The sequence below is a fragment of the Oncorhynchus nerka genome, linkage group LG6 (assembly GCF_034236695.1).
Source record: "Oncorhynchus nerka isolate Pitt River linkage group LG6, Oner_Uvic_2.0, whole genome shotgun sequence".
Classification (NCBI taxonomy): Eukaryota; Metazoa; Chordata; class Actinopteri; order Salmoniformes; family Salmonidae; genus Oncorhynchus; species Oncorhynchus nerka.
In genome coordinates this window covers 6700406-6727276 of record NC_088401.1, presented here as the reverse complement: position 1 = coordinate 6727276, position 26871 = coordinate 6700406, and the positions used below count along the sequence as shown (strand labels likewise).

At 50.2% G+C, this 26871-nt stretch overlaps 1 protein-coding gene across 1 annotated transcript in view; it reads right to left on the bottom strand.

Annotated features, from left to right (window-relative positions):
• Positions 1-26871, bottom strand: part of LOC115123826 (transient receptor potential cation channel subfamily A member 1-like) — a 51763-nt gene that overhangs the window by 20997 nt on the left and 3895 nt on the right. Inside the window, exons 2-10 of the mRNA XM_065019605.1 lie at positions 25612-25781; positions 22585-22749; positions 22176-22290; positions 11084-11250; positions 10713-10803; positions 9810-9869; positions 5759-5857; positions 4162-4232; positions 3720-3879 (exon numbers count right to left, since the gene is read on the bottom strand). Coding sequence (XP_064875677.1) covers positions 3720-3879; positions 4162-4232; positions 5759-5857; positions 9810-9869; positions 10713-10803; positions 11084-11250; positions 22176-22290; positions 22585-22749; positions 25612-25781 — 1098 coding nt within the window. The remainder of the gene's footprint in view (positions 1-3719; positions 3880-4161; positions 4233-5758; positions 5858-9809; positions 9870-10712; positions 10804-11083; positions 11251-22175; positions 22291-22584; positions 22750-25611; positions 25782-26871) is intronic.

Genomic DNA, 26871 nt, shown 5'->3' with positions numbered 1-26871 from the left:
TTTTCATTTGAGGCATAGTTTTTATTCTTCGCAACAGTTGAAAAGACTTTGGCGACGTAGTTTTTTTTGTCTACTTTGTTCTGAGGTTATCGGCGGTCACAGAGAGACGGATAAAACATATTGATTCTGTGTTTAGTGACTTTAACAAACGTTTTGTCTCAGGGGCTGTGAACACTTATGTAAATGAGATATTTCTGTATTTCAGGTTCATTTCTAAAAGCATGTTTGCACTTTGTCATTATGGAGTATTGTGGGTAAGAATAGTTCAAACACAACAAAATGTGGAAAAAGTCAAGGGGTGTGAATACTTTCTGAAAGCACGGTAGGTAGCTGTTCTACGAGTTGTCGTAGGAAGTCGGTACATTTACAAGCGTTTTCAAGTGTAACTTTAGTAACAATGGGTTTGGGAAACAGCTCGGCTTCTAAAGATATCATAATATGGTTCTAGCTATGATCTTAATGCCAACAAGGCTCTGGGAAACAAGACCCTGGCCAACAAGGCTCTGGGAAACAAGGCCCTGGCCAAAAAGGCTCTGGGAAACGAGGCTCTGGGAAACGAGGCTCTGGCCAAAAAGGCTCTGGGAAACAAGACCCTGGCCAACAAGGCTCTGGGAAACAAGGCTCTGGCCAACAAGGCTCTGGGAAACAAGGCCCTGGCCAACAAGGCTCTGGGAATCAAGGCCCTGGCCAAAAAGGCTCTGGGAAACAAGGCCCTGGCCAACAAGGCTCTGGGAGACGAGACTCTGGCCAAAAAGGCTCTGGGAAACGAGACTCTGGCCAACAAGGCTCTGGTAAACGAGGCTCTGGGAAACGAGGCTCTGGGAAACGAGACTCTGGCCAACAAGGCTCTGGGAGACGAGGCCCTGGCCAACAAGGCTCTGGTAAACAAGGCCCTGGCCAACAAGGCTCTGGGAAACGAGACCCTGGCCAACAAGGCTCTGGGAAACGAGGCTCTGGGAAACGAGGCTCTGGCCAACAAGGCCCTGGCCAACAAGGCTCTATGAAACGAGACCCTGGCCAACAAGGCTCTATGAAACGAGACTCTGGCCAAAAAGGCTCTGGGAAACGAGGCTCTGGCCAACAAGGCTCTGGGAAACGAGACTCTGGCCAACAAGGCTCTGGGAAACAAGGCCCTGGCCAACAAGGCTCTGGGAAACGAGACCCTGGCCAACAAGGCTCTGGGAAACGAGACCCTGGCCAAAAAGGCTCTGGGAAACGAGACCCTGGCCAAAAAGGCTCTGGGAAACAAGGCTCTGGGAAACGAGACCCTGGCCAAAAAGGCTCTGGGAAACGAGACCCTGGCCAAAAAGGCTCTGGGAAACGAGGCTCTGGCCAAAAAGGCTCTGGGAAACGAGGCTCTGGCCAAAAAGGCTCTGGGAAACGAGGCCCTGGCCAACAAGGCTCTGGGAAACGAGACCCTGGCCAACAAGGCTCTGGGAAACGAGACCCTGGCCAACAAGGCTCTGGGAAACGAGACCCTGGCCAACAAGGCTCTGGGAAACAAGGCCCTGGCCAACAAGGCTCTGGGAAACGAGGCTCTGGGAAACGAGGCTCTGGTAAATGAGGCCCTGGCCAACGAGGCTCTGGGAGACAAGGCCCTGGCCAACGAGGCTCTGGTAAATGAGGCCCTGGCCAACAAGGCTCTGTTAAACGAGGCTCTGGCCAACAAGGCTCTGGCCAACAAGGCTCTGTTAAACGAGGCTCTGGCCAACACGGCTCTGTTAAACGAGGCTCTGGCCAACAAGGCTCTGGTCAACAAGGCTCTGGCCAACAAGGCTCTGGCCAACAAGGCTCTGTTAACCTCTTCCTTCTACCCCCTAATTTTTCGAACATTCTGTTAAAAATCGCGCAACATTTCAGCGCCCTGATACTCATGCCAGGAATATAGTATATGCATATGATTAGTATGTGTGGATAGAAAACACTCAGACGTTTATAAAACTGGTTAAATCATGGCTGTGGCTATAACATAACGTGCGTTTCATCGGAAAGCGCAGGAAAATCTGATCACTGAAAATGGAAAAATATATCCCTGCGCGACTTGAACCCATTGATAAAGGTGAACCACAATTAATGGGGCTGAAGTTGCAGTACCTACAGCTTCCACACGGTGTCTAGAGTCTTGTCATTTGCCTACTATTTGTTTCTTGGTCAAACAGATGCAAGGCAGCGCAGTTCTTCAGGTCTCGGACCGGATATTTTGGTTGAGTTTCTACCCGGACATTTTTCCAGACGGACAGCTATAGAATATACTTTGTCTTGTGATTAATTTGATCGCTTATTAACGTTTACTAATACCTAAAGTTGCATTACAAAAGTATTTCGAAGTGTTTTGTGAAAGTTTATCGTCGACTTTTTGAATTTTAAAAAATGACGTTACGTTATGAAACATTTTTTTTTCCGTTTATCACACAGTCTACATATAACGATATCTAGGCTATATATGGACCGATTTAATCAAAATAAAGACACAATAGTGATTATGGGACATCTAGGAGTGCCAACAAAGAAGATGGTCAAAGGTAATGAATGTTTTCTATTTTATTGTGCGGTTTGTGTAGCGCCGAATATGCTAATTATTTTGTTTACGTCCCCTGCGGGTCTTTTGTGGTGTTACATGCTATCAGATAATAGCTTCTCATGCTTTCGCCGAAAAGCATTTAAAAAATCTGACTTGTTGCCTGGATTCACAACGAGTGTAGCTTTAATTCAGTACCCTGCATGTGTATTTTAATGAACGTTTGAGTTTTAACTAATACTATTAGCATTTAGCATAGCGCATTTGCATTTCCAGAGCTCTAGATGGGACGCAAGCATCTCAGTAGGAGCAAGAGGTTAAACGAGGCTCTGGCCAACAAGGCCACGTTAATAATAGTCTTCTCCCTCTCCTACTGGATCGGGAAGTGAGGAGTGAACACCTCATCTCTACCATGACATCACCTAGTGTGTATCCCAAATAGCACCCTATTCCCTATATATAATGCACTACTTTAGACCAGAGCCCTATGGCACCCTATTCCCTATATAGTGCACTACTTTAGACCAGAGCCCTATGGGACCCTATTCCCTATATAATGCACTACTTTAGACCAGAGCCCTATGGGACCCTATTCCCTATATAGTGCACTACTTTAGACCAGAGCCCTATGACACCCTATTCCCTATATATAATGCACTACTTTAGACCAGAGCCCTACGGGACCCTAGTCCCTATATAATGCACTACTTTAGACCAGCCCCCTATGGCCCTATATGGGAAGCTGGTGCCACTTGGGTGGTAGCCCCTATAGTGTGTCCTGTGAGACCTCTGGGTGTCTTGCCTCTTCTATATATCTAGAGACAGTTGTCATGTGTTTTATGAATTGACTCAATAACCTGCAACCTTGACTATATAGGCACCTGTCGTTCTATAGCTGCGTTTCCCAAACTCGTCCCTCAGGACCTTAAGGTGTAAACATTTTTTTTTTTTTTTTTTTGCCCTTGCAGTAGACAGTATATTACAATATTAAACGCTGATGAGGAGTTGATGATTTGAATCCCCAGGACAGAGAGGGAAATGGTGTTCTATAGTAGTGTGTTAATTCATATGCTACCGAATTAAAATCCCCTCCATTAAACTGTTTGCCCACTAGACCTGTACATTGTAACAATTTAATGTTATTTTTATTCCATCTTGTATTATTCACTAGCCCCCCCACAGACAGCGGGTATTAGCGTACCTCTCGGAAGGAAATGGGCACCATGGTGACAGCTGTGGTGTTGTCAGGGCCGGTGTAGTCCAGGCTGGGTCTCAGGCTCACTATGAGGTGGGTGAGAGGAAGCAGCCCCAGCAGGTACACAAACAGGTTCAGAAGGTGAGCAATGCTCCCGTAGGCCACCCTGGAGTAAGGAAATAGAACAATCGATGAACAGAAAAAGGAAACCTCCATCACTCTGAAACAGGGCAAGAAAATATTCAGGTAAAAAAAATGTTTTGTGCAACTGTACTCTAATTACTGACCACTTCATAGAAGAATTGTAATACATTCCCATGGGGCCCTGGTTAAAAGTAGTGCACTATGTAGGGAATAGGGTTCCATAGGGCCCTGGTTAAAAGTAGTGCACTATGTAGGGAATAGGGTACCATTTAGGATGCACCCCAGGAACGCTGTGAATACTGACCACTTCATCTCCAGGTATTTCTTGCAGACAGGGTGTGTAAGGAGCTCTATGCGGTTGTTGTTCACCATCGCCTCAGAGAGAGAGAGAGAACAACAGGTTCTAGTTTACCATCTCCTCACAGAGAGAGAGAGAGAGAGAGAGAGAGACAGAGACAGAGAGAGAGAGAGAACAACAGGTTCTAGTTTACCATCTCCTCACAGAGAGAGAGAGAGAGACAGAGAGAGAGAGAGAGACAGAGAGAGAGAACAACAGGTTCTAGTTTACCATCTCCTCACAGAGAGAGAGAGAGAGAGAGAGAGAGAGAGAGAGAGAGAGAGAGAGAGAGAGAGAGAGAGAGAGAGAGAGAGAGACAGAGAGACAGAGAGAGAGAGAGAGAGAGAGAGAGAGAGAGAAAGAAAGAGATAGAGAGAGAGAGAGAGAGAGAGAGAGAGAGAGAACAACAGGTTCTAGTTCACCATCTCCTCAGAGAGAGAGAGAGAGAGACAGAGAGAGAGAGAGAGAGAGAGAGAGAGAGAGAGAGAGAGAGAGAGAGAGAGAGAGAGAGAGAGAACAACAGGTTCTAGACAAACAGGTTCTCACCATCTCCTCAGAGAGAGAGAGAGAGAGAGACAGAGAGAGAGAGACAGAGAGAGAGAGAGACAGAGAGAGAGAGAGAGAGAGAACAACAACATTTCTAAGAGAGAGAGAGAGAGAGAGAGAGAGAGAACAACAGGTTCTAGTTCACCATCTCCGCAGAGAGAGAGAGAGATAACAACAGGTTGTAGTTCACCATCTCCTCAGAGAGAGAGATAACAACAGGTTGTAGTTCACCATCTCCCCAGAGAGAGAAAACAACAGGTTGTTGTTCACCATCTCCTCAGAGAGATAGAGAGAGAGAGATAACAACAGGTTATAGTTCACCATCTCCTCAGAGAGAGAGAGAGAGAGAGATAACAACAGGTTCTAGTTCCCCATCTCCTCAGAGAGAGAACAACAGGTTCTAGTTCCCCATCTCCTCAGAGAGAGATAACAACAGGTTGTAGGTCACCATCTCCTCAGAGAGAGATAACAACAGGTTGTAGTTCACCGTCTCCTCCTCAGAGAGAGGTTGCGTGTGTGAGAGAGAGAGAGAGAAACAGGTTGTAGTTCACCATCTCCTCAGAGAGAGAGAGAGAAACAGGTTGTAGTTCACCATCTCCTCAGAGAGAGAGAGAGAGATAACAACAGGTTGTAGTTCCCCATCTCCTCAGAGGAGTGAGAGAGAGAGAGAGAGAGAGAGAGAGAGAGAGAGACAAACAGGTTGTAGTTCACCATCTCCTCAGAGAGAGAGAGAGAGAGAGAACAGCAGGTTGTAGTTCACCGTCCAGAACCCTGGTGATCTTGATTCCCAGAACCCTGGTGATCTTGATGCCCAGAACCCTGGTAATCTTGATGCCCAGAACCCTGGTAATCTTGATGCCCAGAACCCTGGTGATCTTGATTCCCAGAACCCTGGTGATCTTGATGCCCAGAACCCTGGTGATCTTGATTCCCAGAACCCCGGTGAGCCTTGCTCTTACAGTATATCAACAATAGAAAGCTAAGGAGAGAGTATTGTACTTGTATTGGAACTACTTACATTCAGAGCGGCGAGGGGCTGGACCTTCAGGCTTTCGTCAGTCTTTGCGTATTTCTTTAGTGCTATCGGTGCCTGAAGCCACTGGAAATTGTACTCAATCTACACAATAGAAAGAACAACAACATTTCTAATTGTATGAAAAAGTGAGAGAGCAAATAAGTCTATCCTTTGCTATAGTTATACAGTTTTAAGTGTGTAGGGTAGCATTGCGTTCCCCCTTCATAGAGGCGTGCGTAACAGGTTGCGTGTGTAGCTCTTCATAGAGGCGTGCGTAACATGTAGCGTGTGTAGGGTAGCGTAGCGTTCCCTCTTCATAGAGGCGTGCGTAACAGGTAGCGTGTGTAGGGTAGCGTAGCGTTCCCTCTTCATAGAGGCGTGCGTAACAGGTAGCGTGTGTAGGGTAGCGTAGCGTTCCCTCTTCATAGAGTCGTGCGTAACAGGTAGCGTGTGTAGGGTAGCGTAGCGTTCCCTCTTCATAGAGGCGTGCGTAACGGGTAGCGTGTGGTAGCGTAGCGTTCCCTCTTCATAGAGGCGTAGGGTAAGCGTTCCCTCTTCATAGAGGCGTGCGTAACAGGTAGCGTGTGTAGGGTGTGTAGGGTAGCGTAGCGTTCCCTCTTCATAGAGGCGTGCGTAACAGGTAGCGTGTGTAGGGTAGCGTAGCGTTCCCTTCTTCATAGAGGCGTGTGCGTAACAGGTAGCGTGTGTAGGGTAGCGTAGCGTTCCCTCTTCATAGAGGCGTGCGTAACAGGTAGCGTGTGTAGGGTAGCGTAGCGTTCCCTCTTCATAGAGGCGTGCGTAACAGGTAGCGTGTGTAGGGTAGCGTAGCGTTCCCTCTTCATAGAGGCGTGCGTAACAGGTAGCGTGTGTAGGGTAGCGTAGCGTTCCCTCTTCATAGAGGCGTGCGTAACAGGTAGCGTGTGTAGGGTAGCGTAGCGTTCCCTCTTCATAGAGGCGTGCGTAACGGGTAGCGTTCCCTCTTCATAGAGGCGTGCGTAACAGGTAGCGTGTGTAGGGTAGCGTAGCGTTCCCTCTTCATAGAGGCGTGCGTAACAGGTAGCGTGTGTAGGGTAGCGTTAGCGTTCCCTCTTCATAGAGGCGTGCGTAGCGTTTCCCTCTTCATAGAGCGTTCCCCTCTTCATAGAGGCGTGCGTAACAGGTAGCGTGTGTAGGGTAGAGGCGTGCGTAACAGGCGTGTGTTAGCGTTCCCCTCTTCATAGAGGCGTGCGTAACAGGTAGCGTGTGTAGGGTAGCGTAGCGTTCCCTCTTCATAGAGGCGTGCGTAAGCAGGTAGCGTGTAGCGTGTGTAGGGTAGCGTAGCGTTCCCCTCTTCATAGAGGCGTGCGTAACAGGTAGCGTGTGTAGGGTAGCGTAGCGTTCCCTCTTCATAGAGGCGTGCGTAACAGGTAGCGTGTGTAGGGTAGCGTAGCGTTCCCTCTTCATAGAGGCGTGCGTAACAGGTAGCGTGTGTAGGCGTGGGTAGCGTAGCGTTCCCTCTTCATAGAGGCGTGCGTAACAGGTAGCGTGTGTAGGGTAGCGTAGCGTTCCCTCTTCATAGAGGCGTGCGTAACAGGTAGCGTGTGTAGGGTAGCTAGCGTTCCCCTCTTCATAGAGGCGTGAGGCGTGCGTAACAGGTAGCGTGTGTAGGGTAGCGTAGCGTTCCCTCTTCATAGAGGCGTGCGTAACAGGTAGCGTGTGTAGGGTAGCGTAGCGTTCCCTCTTCATAGAGCGTTAACCCTCTTCCTCTTCCTAGAGGCGTGCGTAACAGGTAGCGTGTGTAGGGTAGCGTAGCGTTCCCTCTTCATAGAGGCGTGCGTAACAGGTTGCGTGTGTAGGGTAGGGTAGCGTTCCCCTCTTCATAGAGGCGTGCGTAACAGGTAGCGTGTGTAGGGTAGCGTAGCGTTCCCTCTTCATAGGCGTGCGTAACAGGTAGAGGCGTTCCCTCTTCATAGAGGCGTGCGTAACAGGTAGCGTAGAGGCGTGTAGTAGGTAGCGTAGCGTTCCCCCTCTTCATAGAGGCGTGTGCGTAGTGGTAGCGTTCCCTCTTCATAGAGGCGTGCGTAACAGGTAGCGTGTGTAGGGTAGGGTAGCGTGCGTAACAGGTAGCGTTCCCTCTTCATAGAGGCGTGCGTAACAGGTAGCGTGTGTAGGGTAGCGTAGCGTTCCCTCTTCATAGAGGCGTGCGTAACAGGGCGTGTGTAGGGTAGCGTTCCTCCTCTTCATAGAGGCGTGCGTAACAGGTAGCGTGTGTAGGGTAGCGTAGCGTTCCCTCTTCATAGAGGCGTGCGTAACAGGTAGCGTGTGTAGGGTAGCGTAGCGTTCCCTCTTCATAGAGGCGTGCGTAACAGGTAGCGCGTGTAGGGTAGCGTAGGCGGGTAGCGTAGCGTTCCCTCTTCCTCTTAGCATAGTTCCCTCTTCATAGAGGCGTGCGTAACAGGTAGCGTGTAGCGTTCCCTCTTCATAGAGCGTTCCCTCTTCTCTTCATAGAGGCGGGTAGCGTAGCGTTCCCTCTTCATAGAGTCGTGCGTAACAGGTAGCGTGTGTAGGGTAGCGTAGCGTTCCCTCTTCATAGGTAGGCGTGCGTAGGGTAGCGTGGTAGCGTTCCCTCTTCATAGAGGCGTGCGTAACAGGTAGCGTGTGTAGGTAGGGTAGCGTAGCGTTCCCTCTTCATAGAGGCGTGCGTAAGCATGTAGCGTGTGTAGGGTAGCGTAGCGTTCCCTCTTCATAGAGGCGTGCGTAACAGGTAGCGTGTGTAGGGTAGCGTAGCGTTCCCTCTTCATAGAGGCGTGCGTAGGTAGCGTGTGTAGGGTAGGCGTAGCGTTCCCTCTTCATAGAGGCGTGCGTAACAGGTAGCGTGTGTAGGGTAGCGTAGCGTTCCCTCTTCATAGAGGCGTGCGTAACAGGTAGCGTGTGTAGAGGCGTGCGTAACAGGTAGCGTAGCGTTCCCTCTTCATAGAGGCGTGCGTAACATGTAGCGTGTGTAGGGTAGCGTAGCGTTCCCTCTTCAGAGGCGTGCGTAACAGGTAGCGTGTGTAGGGTAGAGGCGTGCGTAACAGGTAGCGTGTGGTAGGGTCCCTCTTCATAGAGGCGTGCGTAACAGGTAGCGTGTGTAGGGTAGCTTAGCGTTCCCTCTTCATAGAGGCGTGCGTAACAGGTAGCGTGTGTAGCGTAGCGTTCCCTCTTCATAGAGGCGTGCGTAACAGGTAGCGTGTGTGTGTAGGCGTGCGGGTAGCATAGGCGTTCCCTCTTCATAGAGGCGTGCGTAACAGGTAGCGTGTGTAGGGTAGCGTAGCGTTCCCTCTTCATAGAGGCGTGCGTAACAGGTAGCGTGTGTAGGGTAGCGTAGCGTTCCCTCTTCATAGAGGCGTGCGTAACAGGTAGCGTGTGTAGGGTAGCGTAGCGTTCCCTCTTCATAGTTCCCTCTTCAGGCGTGCGTAACAGGTAGCGTGTGTAGGGTAGCGTAGCGTTCCCTCTTCATAGAGGCGTGCGTAACAGGTAGCGTGTGTAGGGTAGCGTAGCGTTCCCTCTTCATAGAGGCGTGCGTAACAGGTAGCGTGTGTAGGGTAGCGTAGCGTTCCCTCTTCATAGAGGCGTGCGTAACAGGTAGCGTGTGTAGGGTAGCTTAGCGTTCCCTCTTCATAGAGGCGTGCCTAACAGGTAGCGTGTGTAGCGTAGCGTTCCCTCTTCATAGAGGCGTGCGTAACAGGTAGTGTGTGTAGGGTAGCATAGCGTTCCCTCTTCATAGAGGCGTGCGTAACAGGTAGCGTGTGTAGGGTAGCGTAGCGTTCCCTCTTCATAGAGGCGTGCGTAACAGGTAGCGTGTGTAGGGTAGCGTAGCTTTCCCTCTTCATAGAGGCGTGCGTAACAGGTAGCGTGTGTAGGGTAGCGTTCCCTCTTCATAGAGGCGTGCGTAACAGGTAGCGTGTGTAGGGTAGCGTAGCGTTCCCTCTTCATAGAGGCGTGCGTAACAGGTAGCGTGTGTAGGGTAGCGTAGCGTTCCCTCTTCATAGAGGCGTGCGTAACAGGTTAAAGTCACACAGTAGAATTTACACACGTGATAGTCAGGACTGTTGTCGTCATCCTTTGACTCTCTGATGCAGCAGTCCAGTAGGTGCTGAGCAAGTTACAAGGAGATAACAGGGGACATTATCATCTGGTTAATCACCGTTGGTTAGCGTTGCAAAATTACTTAAACTTTCCTGCTTAATCCCTCCTGGTTTTATTCCCTCCTGGTTTTAATCCCTCCTGATTTAATTCCAACCTGATTTAATTCCCTCCTGAATTAATTCCCTCCTGAATTAATTCCCTCCTGAATTAATTCCCTCCTGACTTAATTCCCTCCTGACTTAATTCCCTCCTGAATTAATTCCCTCCTGAATTAATTCCCTCCTGACTTAATTCCCTCCTGACTTAATTCCCTCCTGACTTAATTCCCTCCTGACTTAAATTCCTCCTGACTTAATTCCCCTGACTTAATTCCCCCTGACTTAATTCCCTCCTGACTTAATTCCCTCCTGACTTAATTCCCTCCTGACTTAATTCCCTCCTGACTTAATTCCCTCCTGACTTAATTCCCTCCTGACTTAATTCCCTCCTGACTTAAATCCCTCCTGACTTAATTCCCCCCTGACTTAATTCCCCCCTGACTTAATTCCCTCTTGACTTAATTCCCTCCTGATTTTGGGAAACTTCCAACTGGGATTTCATGAAAAACAGGGAATTTTAGGAAAGTTTCTGGAATTTTGCAACGTTGCAAACTTTTCCTACAGATTTGTTTATAAAGTCAAGCCTATCATCAAACAACGTTGTTTTAATCAAGTCAGTTGACTGAGAACCACACCAAAGATGACTACATACAGTAGGCATATATACCGTTTACACCGTTTCATTGCTGCATGTTGCCATCTTTTTGCAATTATATACTCTATTGGAATTGTTCAGGTGTGTGAGGGCAAACCTTGCAAGACTCTGGCAGCAAGTCAACCAGTTCCAACACTGGACAACGTTGGCCAGCATCATGTTTGAACGTCCTCAGGGTGTCACTACATCTGCAATAAACAAAGAAACAAACTATGCATGGTCACAGCACTGTGCTAATCCGGAAGGAACCAAGAACATTTGAAAGTATCCAGATTACTGTAGGTGTTCCAGAAATGTTGGTTGGAGGACTACAGATTACCTGCTTACTCCCTCCTAATTCCAGGAAACTGCTAACCAGTTCCTGTTGATGATGACCTGAACCTAACCCTCTGGAATGTTCCAACCAGGAACCAAAACCTAGGGGATTTGGGCAATTTTGCAACCCTCAGCCCACATGACTGATCAAACCTGTCACTGTCGATGATGGCATTGACCACATCCTTCCTCCTGTGTTGCAGTGCTTCGTGAAAGAAGGAGGCGTGGCTCTTGTTGAGGCTGATCTCCGCCCCTCTCTGCAGCAGCAGTCTCACTGCAGCTACTTGTCCCTCCCTGGCTGCCACGTGCAGTGCTGTGCTCTGATCAGAACAACAACACAAGATGTGTGAATTCACATCGTCGCCTAATCAACACATCTCGAGGAACGTTTAATGATTCATTCATTCGTTGAGAAGTCTCTGCAGAATAAAAGCATTTCAAAATAAATAATCTTGCTTCCAACAGGGGTGATGATTGCTGTTAGAATGTCTAGCTAGGCTAAATATCATGCTTGTTTATTATTATTATTTACATATAGCTGTTAGAATGTCTAGCTAGGCTAAATATCATGCTTGTTTATTATTCACATATGGCAGCTAGAAATGTAATTGTGTATACGAAACTGATATGTCCTGAACTTAGCGAAAGACAGAATGAAACTTAAAGGTTGTCTAAATTAAACGTAAAGGTTGTCTGAAACATAAAGGTTGTCTGAATGAAACGTAAAGGTTGTCTGAATGAAACATAAAGGTTGTCTGAATGAAACTTAAAGGTTGTCTGAATGAAACGTAAAGGTTGTCTGAATGAAACGTAAAGGTTGTCTGAAACGTAAAGGTTGTCTGAATGAAACGTAAAGGTTGTCTGAATGAAACGTAAAGGTTGTCTGAATGAAACGTAAAGGTTGTCTGAATGAAATGTAAAGGTTGTCTGAATGAAATGTAAAGGTTGTCTGAATGAAACGTAAAGGTTGTCTGAATGAAATGTAAAGGTTGTCTGAATTAAATGTAAAGGTTGTCTGAAACGTAAATGTTGTCTGATTGAAACATAAAGGTTGTCTGAATGAAACGTAAAGGTTGTGTCATGACGCTAGGCCTTTCAGTGATTCGGCTAGAAGAAATGTGAACAACCCGCCCCTCTCCTGTTAGGAGGGAGCAGGGCAGTTTTATGACTTTAAAACCACATCATAAATTCCTTGCTAAGAATCTTGTCTCCCTGACCATGCAGTATGGGAGGGAGGGAGTCACAGTAGAACTCTCCCGCCAAATAATCCTACCTCCCCGAATTGGAGAATTAAACATGGTTCCTAATTTAGAGAAACGGTGGAAACGGTTGGTGGAGAAGCCAACTACGACCCGATACGTTTTGTTTCATGTTTGTGACCTCAGGAAAGACAATACTGCCACATTACCCCGACTCTGTTCATTTAAGTTCCTCAGTTATGAGGCATCTGAATGTTGGATAAAATGTTTGATGAAGTATAATAAATACTTTTGAAAAGATAACAATGTGATGTAGTCTTCTAAAATGAAAAGTGTTTGTTTTAATGTAACGTGTTGTCACTCCTTGGTCTTAGTATTTTGTATTTCTTTAATTATTTGTTCAGGCCAGGGTGTGACATGGGTTTATTGTGTTGTGGTGTGTTTTCTTTAATTATTTGTTCAGGCCAGGGTGTGACATGGGTTTATTGTGTTGTGGTGTGTTTTCTTTAATTATTTGTTGTGTGTGTGTTTTTGTGTTGTGGTGTGTTTTGGGGTTTAGTAGGTATTGGGATTGCGGCTGAGTAGGGGTGTAGAATAGGCTTGGCTGCCTGAGGCGGTTCTCAATCAGAGTCAGGTGATTCTCGTTGTCTCTGATTGGGAACCATATTTAGGTAGCCTGGGTTTCACTGTGTATTTTGTGGGTGATTGTTCCTGTCTTAGTGTTTGCACCAGATAGGGCTGTTTCGGTTTTCGTTACGTTTATTGTTTTTGTAGTGTTTGTTATTTCGTGTTTACGTTTGTTTGAATAAACATGGATCGCAATCTACACGCTGCGTTTTGGTCCGACTCTCCTTCACCACACCTAGAAAGCCGTTACACGTGTGCCCAGTCAGTGGCCCCGCCCAAGTGAACAGGCATTGGTTGGAAATTATGAACCAACCCCCTTTCCACTCTAGAATAAAAGCCCCCGTGACGAAAAATCACCTCAGTTACAAATACCGCGAAGACTTGCCCTCACATTTAAAAAGTCTAATTTCAACTCTACCGGCCAGGGAACATGAGAGCTTGAAATGGTTTGAGCTCTGAACTGTTGATCTCTCAAGAAGAAGTGAGTTCAGTGATTACAGCCTAATAGACTGTAGCTGGAAAGATAGCAAATCTAGGTAGAACATCGACCGACACAGATGAACATCTCACTCCACGACAACCCGGGAGAAGAATCTACAAAGCAGAACGGCGACCTCGACTGGGCAAACCAGAGCCTCATATCACCAGCTCAATCGTAAACACTCATTACATTACTTTATCCGAACGAGCGATTGTAAAAGTGCATATGCATTCATATTTATGGGAGAATAGATTCCCATGTCCAATAGAGACCCATGTTCCTTTGTATTCCTCCACCCCTTCTTTTTCCTCTCGAATGTATCATGTCAGAACCAAACTGTTTTTGTTTATCCCACTAGGGATGGTATTTACAGTATAATGTTATTATGTATTGTATGTTCTGTAATTGTTTAATTAGTTAGTAAATAAATAATTGAGACAATTGGTGAATGGATGAATGGATGATTAAAGGGTTCGTGCAGAACCAATACTTTATGACGTTCAGGGTAGCAGGGTAGCCTAGTGGTTAGAGTGGAGGGGCGGCAGGGTAGCCTAGTGGTTAGAGTGGAGGGTAGGCAGGGTAGCCTAGTGGTTAGAGTGGAGGGGTAGGCAGGGTAGCCTAGTGGTTAGAGTGGAGTGGGGTGGAGGCAGGGTAGCCTAGTGGTTAGAGTGGAGGGGGGCAGGGTAGCCTAGTGGTTAGAGTGGAGGGTGGCAGGGTAGCCTAGTGGTTAGAGTGGAGGGTAGGCAGGGTAGCCTAGTGGTTAGAGTGGAGGGCGGCAGGGAGTGGGGTAGGCAGGGTAGCCTAGTGGTTAGAGTGGAGGGTGGAGGGGCCTAGTGGTTAGAGTGGAGGGTAGGCAGGGTAGCCTAGTGGTTAGAGTGGAGGGGGCAGGGTAGCCTAGTGGTTAGAGTGGAGGGTGGCAGGGTAGCCTAGTGGTTAGAGTGGAGGGGTAGGCAGGGTAGCCTAGTGGTTAGAGTGGAGGGGCGGCAGGGTAGCCTAGTGGTTAGAGTGGAGGGGTGGCAGGGTAGCCTAGTGGTTAGAGTGGAGGGGTGGCAGGGTAGCCTAGTGGTTAGTGGAGGGTGGAGGGGGCAGGGTAGGCAGGGTAGCCTAGTGGTTAGAGTGGAGGGGTGGCAGGGTAGCCTAGTGGTTAGAGTGGAGGGGTAGCCTAGCAGGGTAGCCTAGTGGTTAGAGTGGAGGGGTGGCAGGGTAGCCTAGTGGTTAGAGTGGAGGGGTGGCAGGTAGCCTAGTGGTTAGAGTGGAGGGAGTGGCAGGGTAGCCTAGTGGTTAGAGTGGAGGGTAGTGGCAGGGTAGCCTAGTGGTTAGAGTGGAGGGGTAGGCAGGGTAGCCTAGTGGTTAGAGTGGAGGGGTGGCAGGGTAGCCTAGTGGTTAGAGTGGAGGGTGGCAGGGTAGCCTAGTGGTTAGAGTGGAGGGGTAGGCAGGGTAGCCTAGTGGTTAGAGTGGAGGGGTAGGCAGGGTAGCCTAGTGGTTAGAGTGGAGGGTGGCCTAGTGGGGTGGAGGGGCAGGGTAGCCTAGTGGTTAGAGTGGAGGGGCAGGGTAGCCTAGTGGTTAGAGTGGTTAGAGTGGAGGGGTAGGCAGGGTAGCCTAGTGGTTAGTGGAGTGGAGTGGGGTAGGCAGGGTAGCCTAGTGGTTAGAGTGGAGGGGTAGGCAGGGTAGCCTAGTGGTTAGAGTGGAGGGTAGGCAGGGTAGCCTAGTGGTTAGAGTGGAGGGGTGGCAGGGTAGCCTAGTGGTTGGTAGGCAGGGTAGCCTAGTGGTTAGAGTGGGGTGGAGTGGAGGGGGAGGGTGGCAGGGTAGCCTAGTGGTTAGAGTGGAGGGGTGGCAGGGTAGCCTAGTGGTTAGAGTGGAGGGGTGGCAGGGGCCTAGTGGTTAGAGTGGAGGGGTGGCAGGGTAGCCTAGTGGTTAGAGTGGAGGGGTAGGCAGGGTAGCCTAGTGGTTAGAGTGGAGGGGTAGGCAGGGTAGCCTAGTGGTTAGAGTGGAGGGGTAGGCAGGGTAGCCTAGTGGTTAGAGTGGAGGGGTAGGCAGGGTAGCCTAGTGGTTAGAGTGGAGGGGTAGGCAGGGTAGCCTAGTGGTTAGAGTGGAGGGTAGGCAGGGTAGCCTAGTGGTTAGAGTGGAGGGTAGGCAGGGTAGCCTAGTGGTTAGAGTGGAGGGGTAGGCAGGGTAGCCTAGTGGTTAGAGTGGAGGGGTAGGCAGGGTAGCCTAGTGGTTAGAGTGGAGGGGCGGCAGGGTAGCCTAGTGGTTAGAGTGGAGGGGTAGGCAGGGTAGCCTAGTGGTTAGAGTGGAGGGGCGGCAGGGTAGCCTAGTGGTTAGAGTGGAGGGGCAGGGTAGCCTAGTGGTTAGAGTGGAGGGTAGGCAGGGTAGCCTAGTGGTTAGAGTGGAGGGTAGGCAGGGTAGCCTAGTGGTTAGAGTGGAGGGGTAGGCAGGGTAGCCTAGTGGTTAGAGTGGAGGGGTAGGCAGGGTAGCCTAGTGGTTAGAGTGGAGGGGTAGGCAGGGTAGCCTAGTGGTTAGAGTGGAGGGATGGCAGGGTAGCCTAGTGGTTAGAGTGGAGGGGTAGGCAGGGTAGCCTAGTGGTTAGAGTGGAGGGATGGCAGGGTAGCCTAGTGGTTAGAGTGGAGGGGTAGGCAGGGTAGCCTAGTGGTTAGAGTGGAGGGGTAGGCAGGGTAGCCTAGTGGTTAGAGTGGAGGGGTAGGCAGGGTAGCCTAGTGGTTAGAGTGGAGGGGTAGGCAGGGTAGCCTAGTGGTTAGAGTGGAGGGGTAGGCAGGGTAGCCTAGTGGTGGAGGTGGAGGGCTGGCAGGGTAGCCTAGTGGGAGTGGAGGGGTAGGCAGGGTAGCCTAGTGGTTAGAGTGGAGGGGTAGGCAGGGTAGCCTAGTGGTTAGAGTGGAGGGGTAGGCAGGGTAGCCTAGTGGTTAGAGTGGAGGGGGTGGCAGGGGCCTAGTGGTTAGAAGGCAGGGTAGCCTAGTGGTTAGAGTGGAGGGGTAGGCAGGGTAGCCTAGTGGTTAGCCTAGTGGAGAGCGGAGGGTGGCAGGGTAGCCTAGTGGTTAGAGTGGAGGGGTAGGCAGGGTAGCCTAGTGGTTAGAGTGGAGGGGTAGGCAGGGTAGCCTAGTGGTTAGAGTGGCAGGGTAGCCTAGTGGTTAGAGTGGAGGGGTGGCAGGGTAGCCTAGTGGTTAGAGTGGAGGGGTAGGCAGGGTAGCCTAGTGGTTAGAGTGGAGGGGTAGGCAGGGTAGCCTAGTGGTTAGAGTGGAGGGGTAGGCAGGGTAGCCTAGTGGTTAGAGTGGAGGGGTAGGCAGGGTAGCCTAGTGGTTAGAGTGGAGGGGTAGGCAGGGTAGCCTAGTGGTTAGAGTGGAGGGGTAGGCAGGGTAGCCCTAGTGGTTAGAGTGGAGGGGTAGGCAGGGTAGCCTAGTGGTTAGAGTGGAGGGGTAGGCAGGGTAGCCTAGTGGTTAGAGTGGAGGGACGGCAGGGTAGCCTAGTGGTTAGAGTGGAGGGGTAGGCAGGGTAGCCTAGTGGTTAGAGTGGAGGGGTAGGCAGGGTAGCCTAGTGGTTAGAGTGGAGGGACGGCAGGGTAGCCTAGTGGTTAGAGTGGAGGGGTAGGCAGGGTAGCCTAGTGGTTAGAGTGGAGGGGTAGGCAGGGTAGCCTAGTGGTTAGAGTGGAGGGACGGCAGGGTAGCCTAGTGGTTAGAGTGGAGGGGTAGGCAGGGTAGCCTAGTGGTTAGAGTGGAGGGGTAGGCAGGGTAGCCTAGTGGTTAGAGTGGAGGGGTAGGCAGGGTAGCCTAGTGGTTAGAGTGGAGGGGTAGGCAGGGTAGCCTAGTGGTTAGAGTGGAGGGGTAGGCAGGGTAGCCTAGTGGATAGAGTGGAGGGACGGCAGGGTAGCCTAGTGGTTAGAGTGGAGGGATGGCAGGGTAGCCTAGTGGTTAGAGTGGAGGGGTAGGCAGGGTAGCCTAGTGGTTAGAGTGGAGGGGTGGCAGGGTAGCCTAGTGGTTAGAGTGGAGGGGTGGCAGGGTAGCCTAGTGGTTAGAGTGGAGGGGTAGGCAGGGTAGCCTAGTGGTTAGAGTGGAGGGTAGGCAGGGTAGCCTAGTGGTTAGAGTGGAGGGTAGTGGCAGGAGGGTGGCAGCCTAGTGGTTAGAGTGGAGGGTAGGCAGGGTAGCCTAGTGGTTAGAGAGTGGAGTGGTTAGGTGGAGGGGCAGGCAGGGTAGCCTAGTGGTTAGAGTGGAGGGGTAGGCAGGGTAGCCTAGTGGTTAGAGTGGAGGGGTAGGCAGGGTAGCCTAGTGGTTAGAGTGGAGGGTAGGCAGGGTAGCCTAGTGGTTAGAGTGGAGGGTAGGCAGGGTAGCCTAGTGGGAGTGGAGGGTAGGCAGGGTAGCCTAGTGGTTAGAGTGGAGGGGTAGGCAGGGTAGCCTAGTGGTTAGAGTGGAGGGTAGGCAGGGTAGCCTAGTGGTTAGAGTGGAGGGGTAGGCAGGGTAGCCTAGTGGTTAGAGTGGAGGGGTAGGCAGGGTAGCCTAGTGGTTAGAGTGGAGGGGTAGGCAGGGTAGCCTAGTGGTTAGAGTGGTAGCCTAGTGGTTAGAGTGGAGGGGTAGGCAGGGTAGCCTAGTGGTTAGAGTGGAGGGGTAGGCAGGGTAGCCTAGTGGTTAGAGTGGAGGGTAGGCAGGGTAGCCTAGTGGTTAGAGTGGAGGGTAGGCAGGGTAGCCTAGTGGTTAGAGTGGAGGGGTAGGCAGGGTAGCCTAGTGGTTAGAGTGGAGGGGTAGGCAGGGTAGCCTAGTGGTTAGAGTGGAGGGGTAGGCAGGGTAGCCTAGTGGTTAGAGTGGAGGGGTAGGCAGGGTAGCCTAGTGGTTAGAGTGGAGGGACGGCAGGGTAGCCTAGTGGTTAGAGTGGAGGGGTAGGCAGGGTAGCCTAGTGGTTAGAGTGGAGGGGTAGGCAGGGTAGCCTAGTGGTTAGAGTGGAGGGGTAGGCAGGGTAGCCTAGTGGTTAGAGTGGAGGGGTAGGCAGGGTAGCCTAGTGGTTAGAGTGGAGGGGTAGGCAGGCAGGGTAGCCTAGTGGTTAGAGTGGAGGGGTAGGCAGGGTAGCCTAGTGGTTAGAGTGGAGGGGTAGGCAGGGTAGCCTAGTGGTTAGAGTGGAGGGGTAGGCAGGGTAGCCTAGTGGTTAGAGTGGAGGGACGGCAGGGTAGCCTAGTGGTTAGAGTGGAGGGGTAGGCAGGGTAGCCTAGTGGTTAGAGTGGAGGGGTAGGCAGGGTAGCCTAGTGGTTAGAGTGGAGGGGTAGGCAGGGTAGCCTAGTGGTTAGAGTGGAGGGGTAGGCAGGGTAGCCTAGTGGTTAGAGTGGAGGGGTAGGCAGGGTAGCCTAGTGGTTAGAGTGGAGGGGTAGGCAGGGTAGCCTAGTGGTTAGAGTGGAGGGGTAGGCAGGGTAGCCTAGTGGTTAGAGTGGAGGGGTAGGCAGGGTAGCCTAGTGGTTAGAGTGGAGGGACGGCAGGGTAGCCTAGTGGTTAGAGTGGAGGGGTAGGCAGGGTAGCCTAGTGGTTAGAGTTAGGCAGGGTAGCCTAGTGGTTAGAGTGGAGGGGTAGGCAGGGTAGCCTAGTGGTTAGAGTGGAGGGGTAGGCAGGGTAGCCTAGTGGTTAGAGTGGAGGGGTAGGCAGGGTAGCCTAGTGGTTAGAGTGGAGGGGTAGGCAGGGTAGCCTAGTGGTTAGAGTGGAGGGGTAGGCAGGGGCCTAGTGGTTAGAGTGGAGGGTAGGCAGGGTAGCCTAGTGGTTAGAGTGGAGGGGTAGGCAGGGTAGCCTAGTGGTTAGAGTGGAGGGTAGGCAGGGTAGCCTAGTGGTTAGAGTGGAGGGGTAGGCAGGGTAGCCTAGTGGTTAGAGTGGAGGGTAGGCAGGGTAGCCTAGTGGTTAGAGTGGAGGGGTAGGCAGGGTAGCCTAGTGGTTAGAGTGGAGGGGTAGGCAGGGTAGCAGGGTAGCCTAGTGGTTAGAGTGGAGGGTAGGCAGGGTAGCCTAGTGGTTAGAGTGGAGGGGTGGAGGGGTAGGCAGGGTAGCCTAGTGGTTAGAGTGGAGGGTAGGCAGGGTAGCCTAGTGGTTAGAGTGGAGGGGTAGGCAGGGTAGCCTAGTGGTTAGAGTGGAGGGGTAGGCAGGGTAGCCTAGTGGTTAGAGTGGAGGGGTAGGCAGGGTAGCCTAGTGGTTAGAGTGGAGGGTAGGCAGGGTAGCCTAGTGGTTAGAGTGGAGGGGTAGGCAGGGTAGCCTAGTGGTTAGAGTGGAGGGGTAGGCAGGGTAGCCTAGTGGTTAGAGTGGAGGGGTAGGCAGGGTAGCCTAGTGGTTAGAGTGGAGGGTAGGCAGGGTAGCCTAGTGGTAGGCAGGGTAGCCTAGTGGTTAGAGTGGAGGGGTAGGCAGGGTAGCCTAGTGGTTAGAGTGGAGGGACGGCAGGGTAGCCTAGTGGTTAGAGTGGAGGGTAGGCAGGGTAGCCTAGTGGTTAGAGTGGAGGGGGCAGGGTAGCCTAGTGGTTAGGTGGAGGGCCAGGGTAGCCTAGTGGTTAGAGTGGAGGGGTAGGCAGGGTAGCCTAGTGGTTAGAGTGGAGGGGTAGGCAGGGTAGCCTAGTGGTTAGAGTGGAGGGACGGCAGGGTAGCCTAGTGGTTAGAGTGGAGGGGTAGGCAGGGTAGCCTAGTGGTTAGAGTGGAGGGGTAGGCAGGGTAGCCTAGTGGTTAGAGTGGAGGGTAGGCAGGGTAGCCTAGTGGTTAGAGTGGAGGGACGGCAGGTAGCCTAGTGGTTAGAGTGGAGGGGTAGGCAGGGTAGCCTAGTGGTTAGAGTGGAGGGGTAGGCAGGGTAGCCTAGTGGTTAGTGGAGGGTAGGCAGGGGAGGGGTAGGCAGGGTAGCCTAGTGGTTAGAGTGGAGGGGTAGGCAGGGTAGCCTAGTGGTTAGAGTGGAGGGGTAGGCAGGGTAGCCTAGTGGTTAGAGTGGAGGGTAGGCAGGGTAGCCTAGTGGTTAGAGTGGAGGGGTAGGCAGGGTAGCCTAGTGGTTAGAGTGGAGGGGTAGGCAGGGTAGCCTAGTGGTTAGAGTGGAGGGGTAGGCAGGGTAGCCTAGTGGTTAGAGTGGAGGGGTAGGCAGGGTAGCCTAGTGGTTAGAGTGGAGGGTAGGCAGGGTAGCCTAGTGGTTAGAGTGGAGGGGTAGGCAGGGTAGCCTAGTGGTTAGAGTGGAGGGTAGGGGCAGGGTAGCCTAGTGGTTAGAGTGGAGGGGTAGGCAGGGTAGCCTAGTGGTTAGAGTGGAGGGGTAGGCAGGGTAGCCTAGTGGTTAGAGTGGAGGGGGTAGGCAGGGTAGCCTAGTGGTTAGAGTGGAGGGGTAGGCAGGGTAGCCTAGTGGTTAGAGTGGAGGGGTAGGCAGGGTAGCCTAGTGGTTAGAGTGGAGGGTAGGCAGGGTAGCAGTGGATAGAGTGGAGGGACGGCAGGGTAGCCTAGTGGTTAGAGTGGAGGGGTAGGCAGGGTAGCCTAGTGGTTAGAGTGGAGGGTAGGCAGGGTAGCCTAGTGATTAGAGTGGAGGGGTAGGCAGGGTAGCCTAGTGGTTAGAGTGGAGGGGTAGGCAGGGTAGCCTAGTGGTTAGAGTGGAGGGTAGGCAGGGTAGCCTAGTGGTTAGAGTGGAGGGGTAGGCAGGGTAGCCTAGTGGTTAGAGTGGAGGGGTAGGCAGGGTAGCCTAGTGGTTAGAGTGGAGGGGTAGGCAGGGTAGCCTAGTGGTTAGAGTGGAGGGGTAGGCAGGGTAGGCTAGTGGTTAGAGTGAAGGGGTAGGCAGGGTAGCCTAGTGGTTAGAGTGTAGAGGAGGCAGGGTAGCCTAGTGGTTAGAGTGTAGAGGTGGCATGGTAGCCTAGTGGTTAGAGTGGAGGGGTGGCAGGGTAGCCTAGTGGTTAGAGTGTAGAGGTGGCAGTGTAGCCTAGTGGTTAGAGTGTAGAGGTGGCAGGGTAGCCTAGTGGTTAGAGTGTAGAGGTGGCAGGGTAGCCTAGTGGTTAGAGTGTAGAGGTGGCAGGGTAGCCTAGTGGTTAGAGTGTAGAGGTGGCAGGGTGGCCTAGTGGTTAGAGTGGAGGGGCGGCAGGTAGCCTAGTGGTTAGAGTGGAGGGGCGGCAGGCTAGCCTAGTGTTTAGAGTGGAGGGGCGGCAGGGTAGCCTAGTGGTTAGAGTGGAGGGGCGGCAGGGTAGCCTAGTGGTTAGAGTGGAGGGGCGGCAGGGTAGCCTAGTGGTTAGAGTGGAGGGGCGGCAGGGTAGCCTAGTGGTTAGAGTGGAGGGGTGGCAGGGTAGCCTAGTGGTTAGAGTGGAGGGGCGGCAGGGTAGCCTAGTGGTTAGAGTGGAGGGGCGGCAGGGTAGCCTAGTGGTTAGAGTGGAGGGGCGGCAGGGTAGCCTAGTGGTTAGAGTGGAGGGGCGGCAGGGTAGCCTAGTGGTTAGAGTGTAGAGGTGGCAGGGTAGCCTAGTGGTTAGAGTGTAGAGGTGGCAGGGTAGCCTAGTGGTTAGAGCGTTGGACTAGTAACTGAAAGGTTGCACGTTTGAATCCCCGAGCTGACAAGGTACAAATCTGTCATTCTGCCCCTGAACAGGCAGTTAACCCACTGTTCCTAGGCCGTCATTGAAAATAAGAATTTGTTCTTAACTGACTTGCCTAGTTAAATAAAGGTAAAAAAATAAAAAAGATGAGACTGATAGAAGGAAAAGAATAATGAATGACTGATTGACTGCTATTGATATAAAAGATCTTCAGATCTTTAAGAGTGGATTCGGGAGATAGCATCTCTTTATAAACTGACTCTTCCGTGGTGCCCCAGATTATTAACGAGTTAATTGTTGCATGGTTTAATTCAATCACGTAATCAATCAAACGTTAGGTAACCGATTTGATAAAATAGCCTGTCATCACAAAGATGTCAGAGACAGAGACAAGATGTCAGAGACACGACAGAGGTCTGAATGAAACAAAGGTTGTCCGAACCCCATCCTCATCCAGCTTGTCCAGTAGTTTGATGTTGGTGCCCAGGACGATCTTCATGGTCTGCGTGTACCCCTCTGCCGCTGCATGGTGTAAACAAGTCCACCCTTTGTAATCACTAAGGAAGAGAGAGACGAGACAGAAAACACCAGTGAAATGCAGCTACATTTCCCAGAATTCCCAGTTGAAGAATCCCGGCTTACCTATATATTCCCACCTGCTTCTAGTAATATTCTATCCGGGATATTTCAGGGGCTTTTGGAACATTTACAGAAATGTTGGTGATCCTAATCCTACATCAATATTTACAGATTGGCTTGACGATCTGTTGCAAACCTTTAAAAACCAAATCTGTGCCACAACCTTCCTAACTGTGAACAGCCTAGTCATGGACAGACGTGTGTTAGTGCACCTGTGAAAGAGAGCTCCTTTACGAAGCAGCAGCTCCACCACTTTGGCGTGTCCACCTCCAGAGGCCAGGTGTAGGGGAGTCAAGCCTCTCTCATCCCCCTCGTTCAGCAGGCGGGAGTCTGTGATGGTCTCCAGCAGACGCTGGCAGGTGTTAATACGACCGTACCTGATGAGATGAGAAGAGAGTTAGAGGTATACCTGGTGTTAATATGAACATTTCTGATGAAAGGAGAGTTTGGGGGGTGTGTGTGTGTGTGTGTGTGTGTGTGTGTGTGTGTGTGTGTGTGAGAGAGAGGGATGAGGGGGAGGAAAAAATATACAGTATTGGTCAAAAGTTTGGACACATTTTAGCATCTGAGCTCCTAGAGTGTGCAACTCTCTTATTTTATATTCAAATTTAAAAGTTTGGTCACACCTTCTTATTTCAAGGTTTATCCTAACATTTTCTATTTTCTACATTGTAGAATAATAGTGAAGAAATCAAAACTATGAAATAACACATATGGAATCATGTAGTAACTAATTACATGGTGTGTATTTAACCCTCTGCTCCCCCTCACTGTCCTTGTCGTTGATTGTTTGTTTGTAAGCATTGTGCAAGTTATGTTCTGGTGTGCGACAGGTTTTGTACCCACTTGTATTATTTTGCATATTTTGGTTTTCTGATTTTTCAGCACTTATTAAACTGCTCCGTTTTATACCAAGTTCCATCTCCTGCGCCTGACTTCCCTGCCACCAACATGCACCCTTACAACTATTTATATTTTTGACAACCTTTACTTCACCACATTCCTAAATAAAATATTGAACTTTTTACTCCATATATTTTCCCTGACAACCTATAGTTCTCATTGCATTTTCAATGTCTTGCAGGACAAGACAATTGTCAAATTCATGCACTTATCAAGAGAACACAAAGTCATGTCTACTGCCTCTGGTCTGGCGGACTCATTAAACACAAATGCATATTTTGTAAATAATGTCTGAGAATTGGAGTGAAAATGAAAATGTGGCACTGACTTCCCCATGGATTGATGTTTCAGCATTGTCTCAGCAATGCATCCACCACTTGGCCTAACAACACTCACTGGGCAGAGAAGTGTAAGTGCAGGGCTGACTTCTTGTACATAACACCACTAGACCTAACACCACTAGACCTAACCCCACTAGACCTAACACCACTAGACCTAACCCCACTAGACCTAACACCACTAGACCTAACCCCACTAGACCTAACACCACTAGACCTAACCCCACTAGACCTAACACCACTTGGCCTAACAACACTAGACCTAACACCACTTGGCCTAACAACACTAGACCTAACACCACTTGGCCTAACAACACTAGCCCTAACACCACTAGACCTAACACCACTAGACCTAACACCACTCACTGGGCAGAGAAGTGCAGGGCAGACTTCTTGTACATAACACCACTAGACCTAACACCACTAGACCTAACACCACTATACCTAACACCACTAGACCTAACACCACTTGGCCTAACACCACTCACTGGGCAGAGAAGTGCAGGGCTGACTTCTTGTACATAACACCACTAGACATAACCCCACTAGACCTAACACCACTAGACCTAACCCCACTAGACCTAACACCACTATACCTAACACCACTAGACCTAATACCACTAGACCTAACACCACTAGACCTAACCCCACTAGACCTAACACCACTAGACCTAACACCACTAGACCTAACCCCACTAGACCTAACACCACTATACCTAACACCACTAGACCTAACACCACTAGACCTAACACCACTAGACCTAACACCACTAGACCTAACCCCACTAGACCTAACACCACTAGACCTAACCCCACTAGACCTAACCCCACTAGACCTAACACCACTAGATCTAACCCCACTAGACGTAACACCACTAGACCTAACACCACTAGACCTAACACCACTCACTGGGCAGAGAAGTGCAGGGCTGACTTATGGTATATAACCCCACTAGACCTAACACCACTAGACATAACCCCACTAGACATAACCCCACTAGACCTAACACCACTAGACCTAACCCCACTAGACCTAACCCCACTAGACCTAACACCACTTGGCCTAACAACACTAGACCTAACACCACTTGGCCTAACAACACTAGACCTAACACCACTTGGCCTAACAACACTAGCCCTAACACCACTAGACCTAACACCACTAGACCTAACACCACTCACTGGGCAGAGAAGTGCAGGGCAGACTTCTTGTACATAACACCACTAGACCTAACACCACTAGACCTAACACCACTAGACCTAATACCACTTGGCCTAACACCACTCACTGGGCAGAGAAGTGCAGGGCTGACTTCTTGTACATAACACCACTAGACCTAACCCCACTAGACCTAACACCACTAGACCTAACCCCACTAGACCTAACACCACTAGACCTAACACCACTAGACCTAATACCACTAGACCTAACACCACTAGACCTAACCCCACTAGACCTAACACCACTAGACCTAACACCACTAGACCTAACCCCACTAGACCTAACACCACTATACCTAACACCACTAGACCTAACACCACTAGACCTAACACCACTAGACCTAACCCCACTAGACCTAACCCCACTAGACCTAACACCACTAGACCTAACCCCACTAGACCTAACACCACTAGACCTAACACCACTAGATCTAACCCCACTAGACGTAACACCACTAGACCTAACACCACTAGACCTAACACCACTCACTGGGCAGAGAAGTGCAGGGCTGACTTATGGTATATAACCCCACTAGACCTAACACCACTAGACATAACCCCACTAGACATAACCCCACTAGACCTAACACCACTAGACCTAACCCCACTAGACCTAACACCACTAGACCTAACCCCACTAGACCTAACACCACTAGACCTAACCCCACTAGACGTAACACCACTAGACCTAACACCACTAGACCTAACCCCACTAGACGTAACACCACTAGACCTAACACCACTAGACCTAACCCCACTAGACCTAACACCACTCACTGGGCAGCGAAGTGCAGGGCTGACTTCTTGTCCTTGGACTTGCGGTCCAGAGAGACCTGTAGAACCAGGATGTTCTTGACCGATTCGTGGATACCCAGTCTGCAGGCGTAGTGGAGAGGAGTACAGCCCTCGTTGTCTTCAGTACTCAACAGATCCATCATACTGCTGTGCTGTAGGGGGTAGGACACACACACGTAAGTAAACAGATATGTACACACACGGCACACACACACTACAACCCTGACTTCCTGAGAGCAGATAGACAGACAGTCTGTCCCACCCAAAAGGTCAACTAAAGTCCTTTTAGTCTGATTCATTCTGTCTCGGCCAGTACTGTAGCTAAAGTAGGCAACAGCAGAAGGCTGAGGCATTTGGCAAACCTCTAAATGCTTTTATTAATTCTTATGGATGTTCAGAATTCATGCAGATTTTCACAGCTTTTTGTTAAAAATCGCGCAACATTTCAGCGCCCTGCTATTCATGCCAGGAATATAGTACATTCATATGGTTAGTGTGTGTGGATAGAAAACACTCAGACGTTTCCAAAACTGTTTAAATCACGCCTGTGGCATTTACAGAACGGGCGTTTCATCGAAAAGTGCATGAAAATCTGTTCTCTGAAAATGGAAAAATATATCCTTCCACGACTACAGGCAATTGTTCAAAGTGAATCGAATTAAATTGAGCCGAGTTTACACTGCCTCCAGCTGCCACAGGTTGTCTAGAGTCATGTCATTTGATTCGCAATTGATTCTTGGTCTAGCCCAAACAAGGGAACATCTTCCCTGATGACTCCGCCCGGATTTTTGGTCGACCTCTGGTCAGACATGTTTTTCTACACGGACAAGATAAAGATTTTAACATCGTTTCCTGATCCATTTATCGCTTATTAACGTGTACTAATACCTAAAGTTGCATTGGAAAAGTATTTCGAAGTGTTTTGTGAAAGTTTTTCGTCGACTTTTTGATTTTTAAAAAACGACGTTACGTTATGAAATGCTAATTTTTCTTTCTTTACTCGCAGTATTCCGAGTTCGATATCTAGGCTATATATGGACCGATTTAATCGAAAAAAGACCCTAAATGATGTTTATGGGACATCTAGGAGTGCCAAGAAAGAAGCTCGCCAAAGGTAATGAATGCTTTATATTTTATTTCAGCCTTTTCGTTTGTGACGCTAACGCAAAATCTGTCGTTGGGTGACGTTGCAGTATTTTTGTAGGGTGCATGGTATCAGATAATAGCTTCTCATGCTTTCCC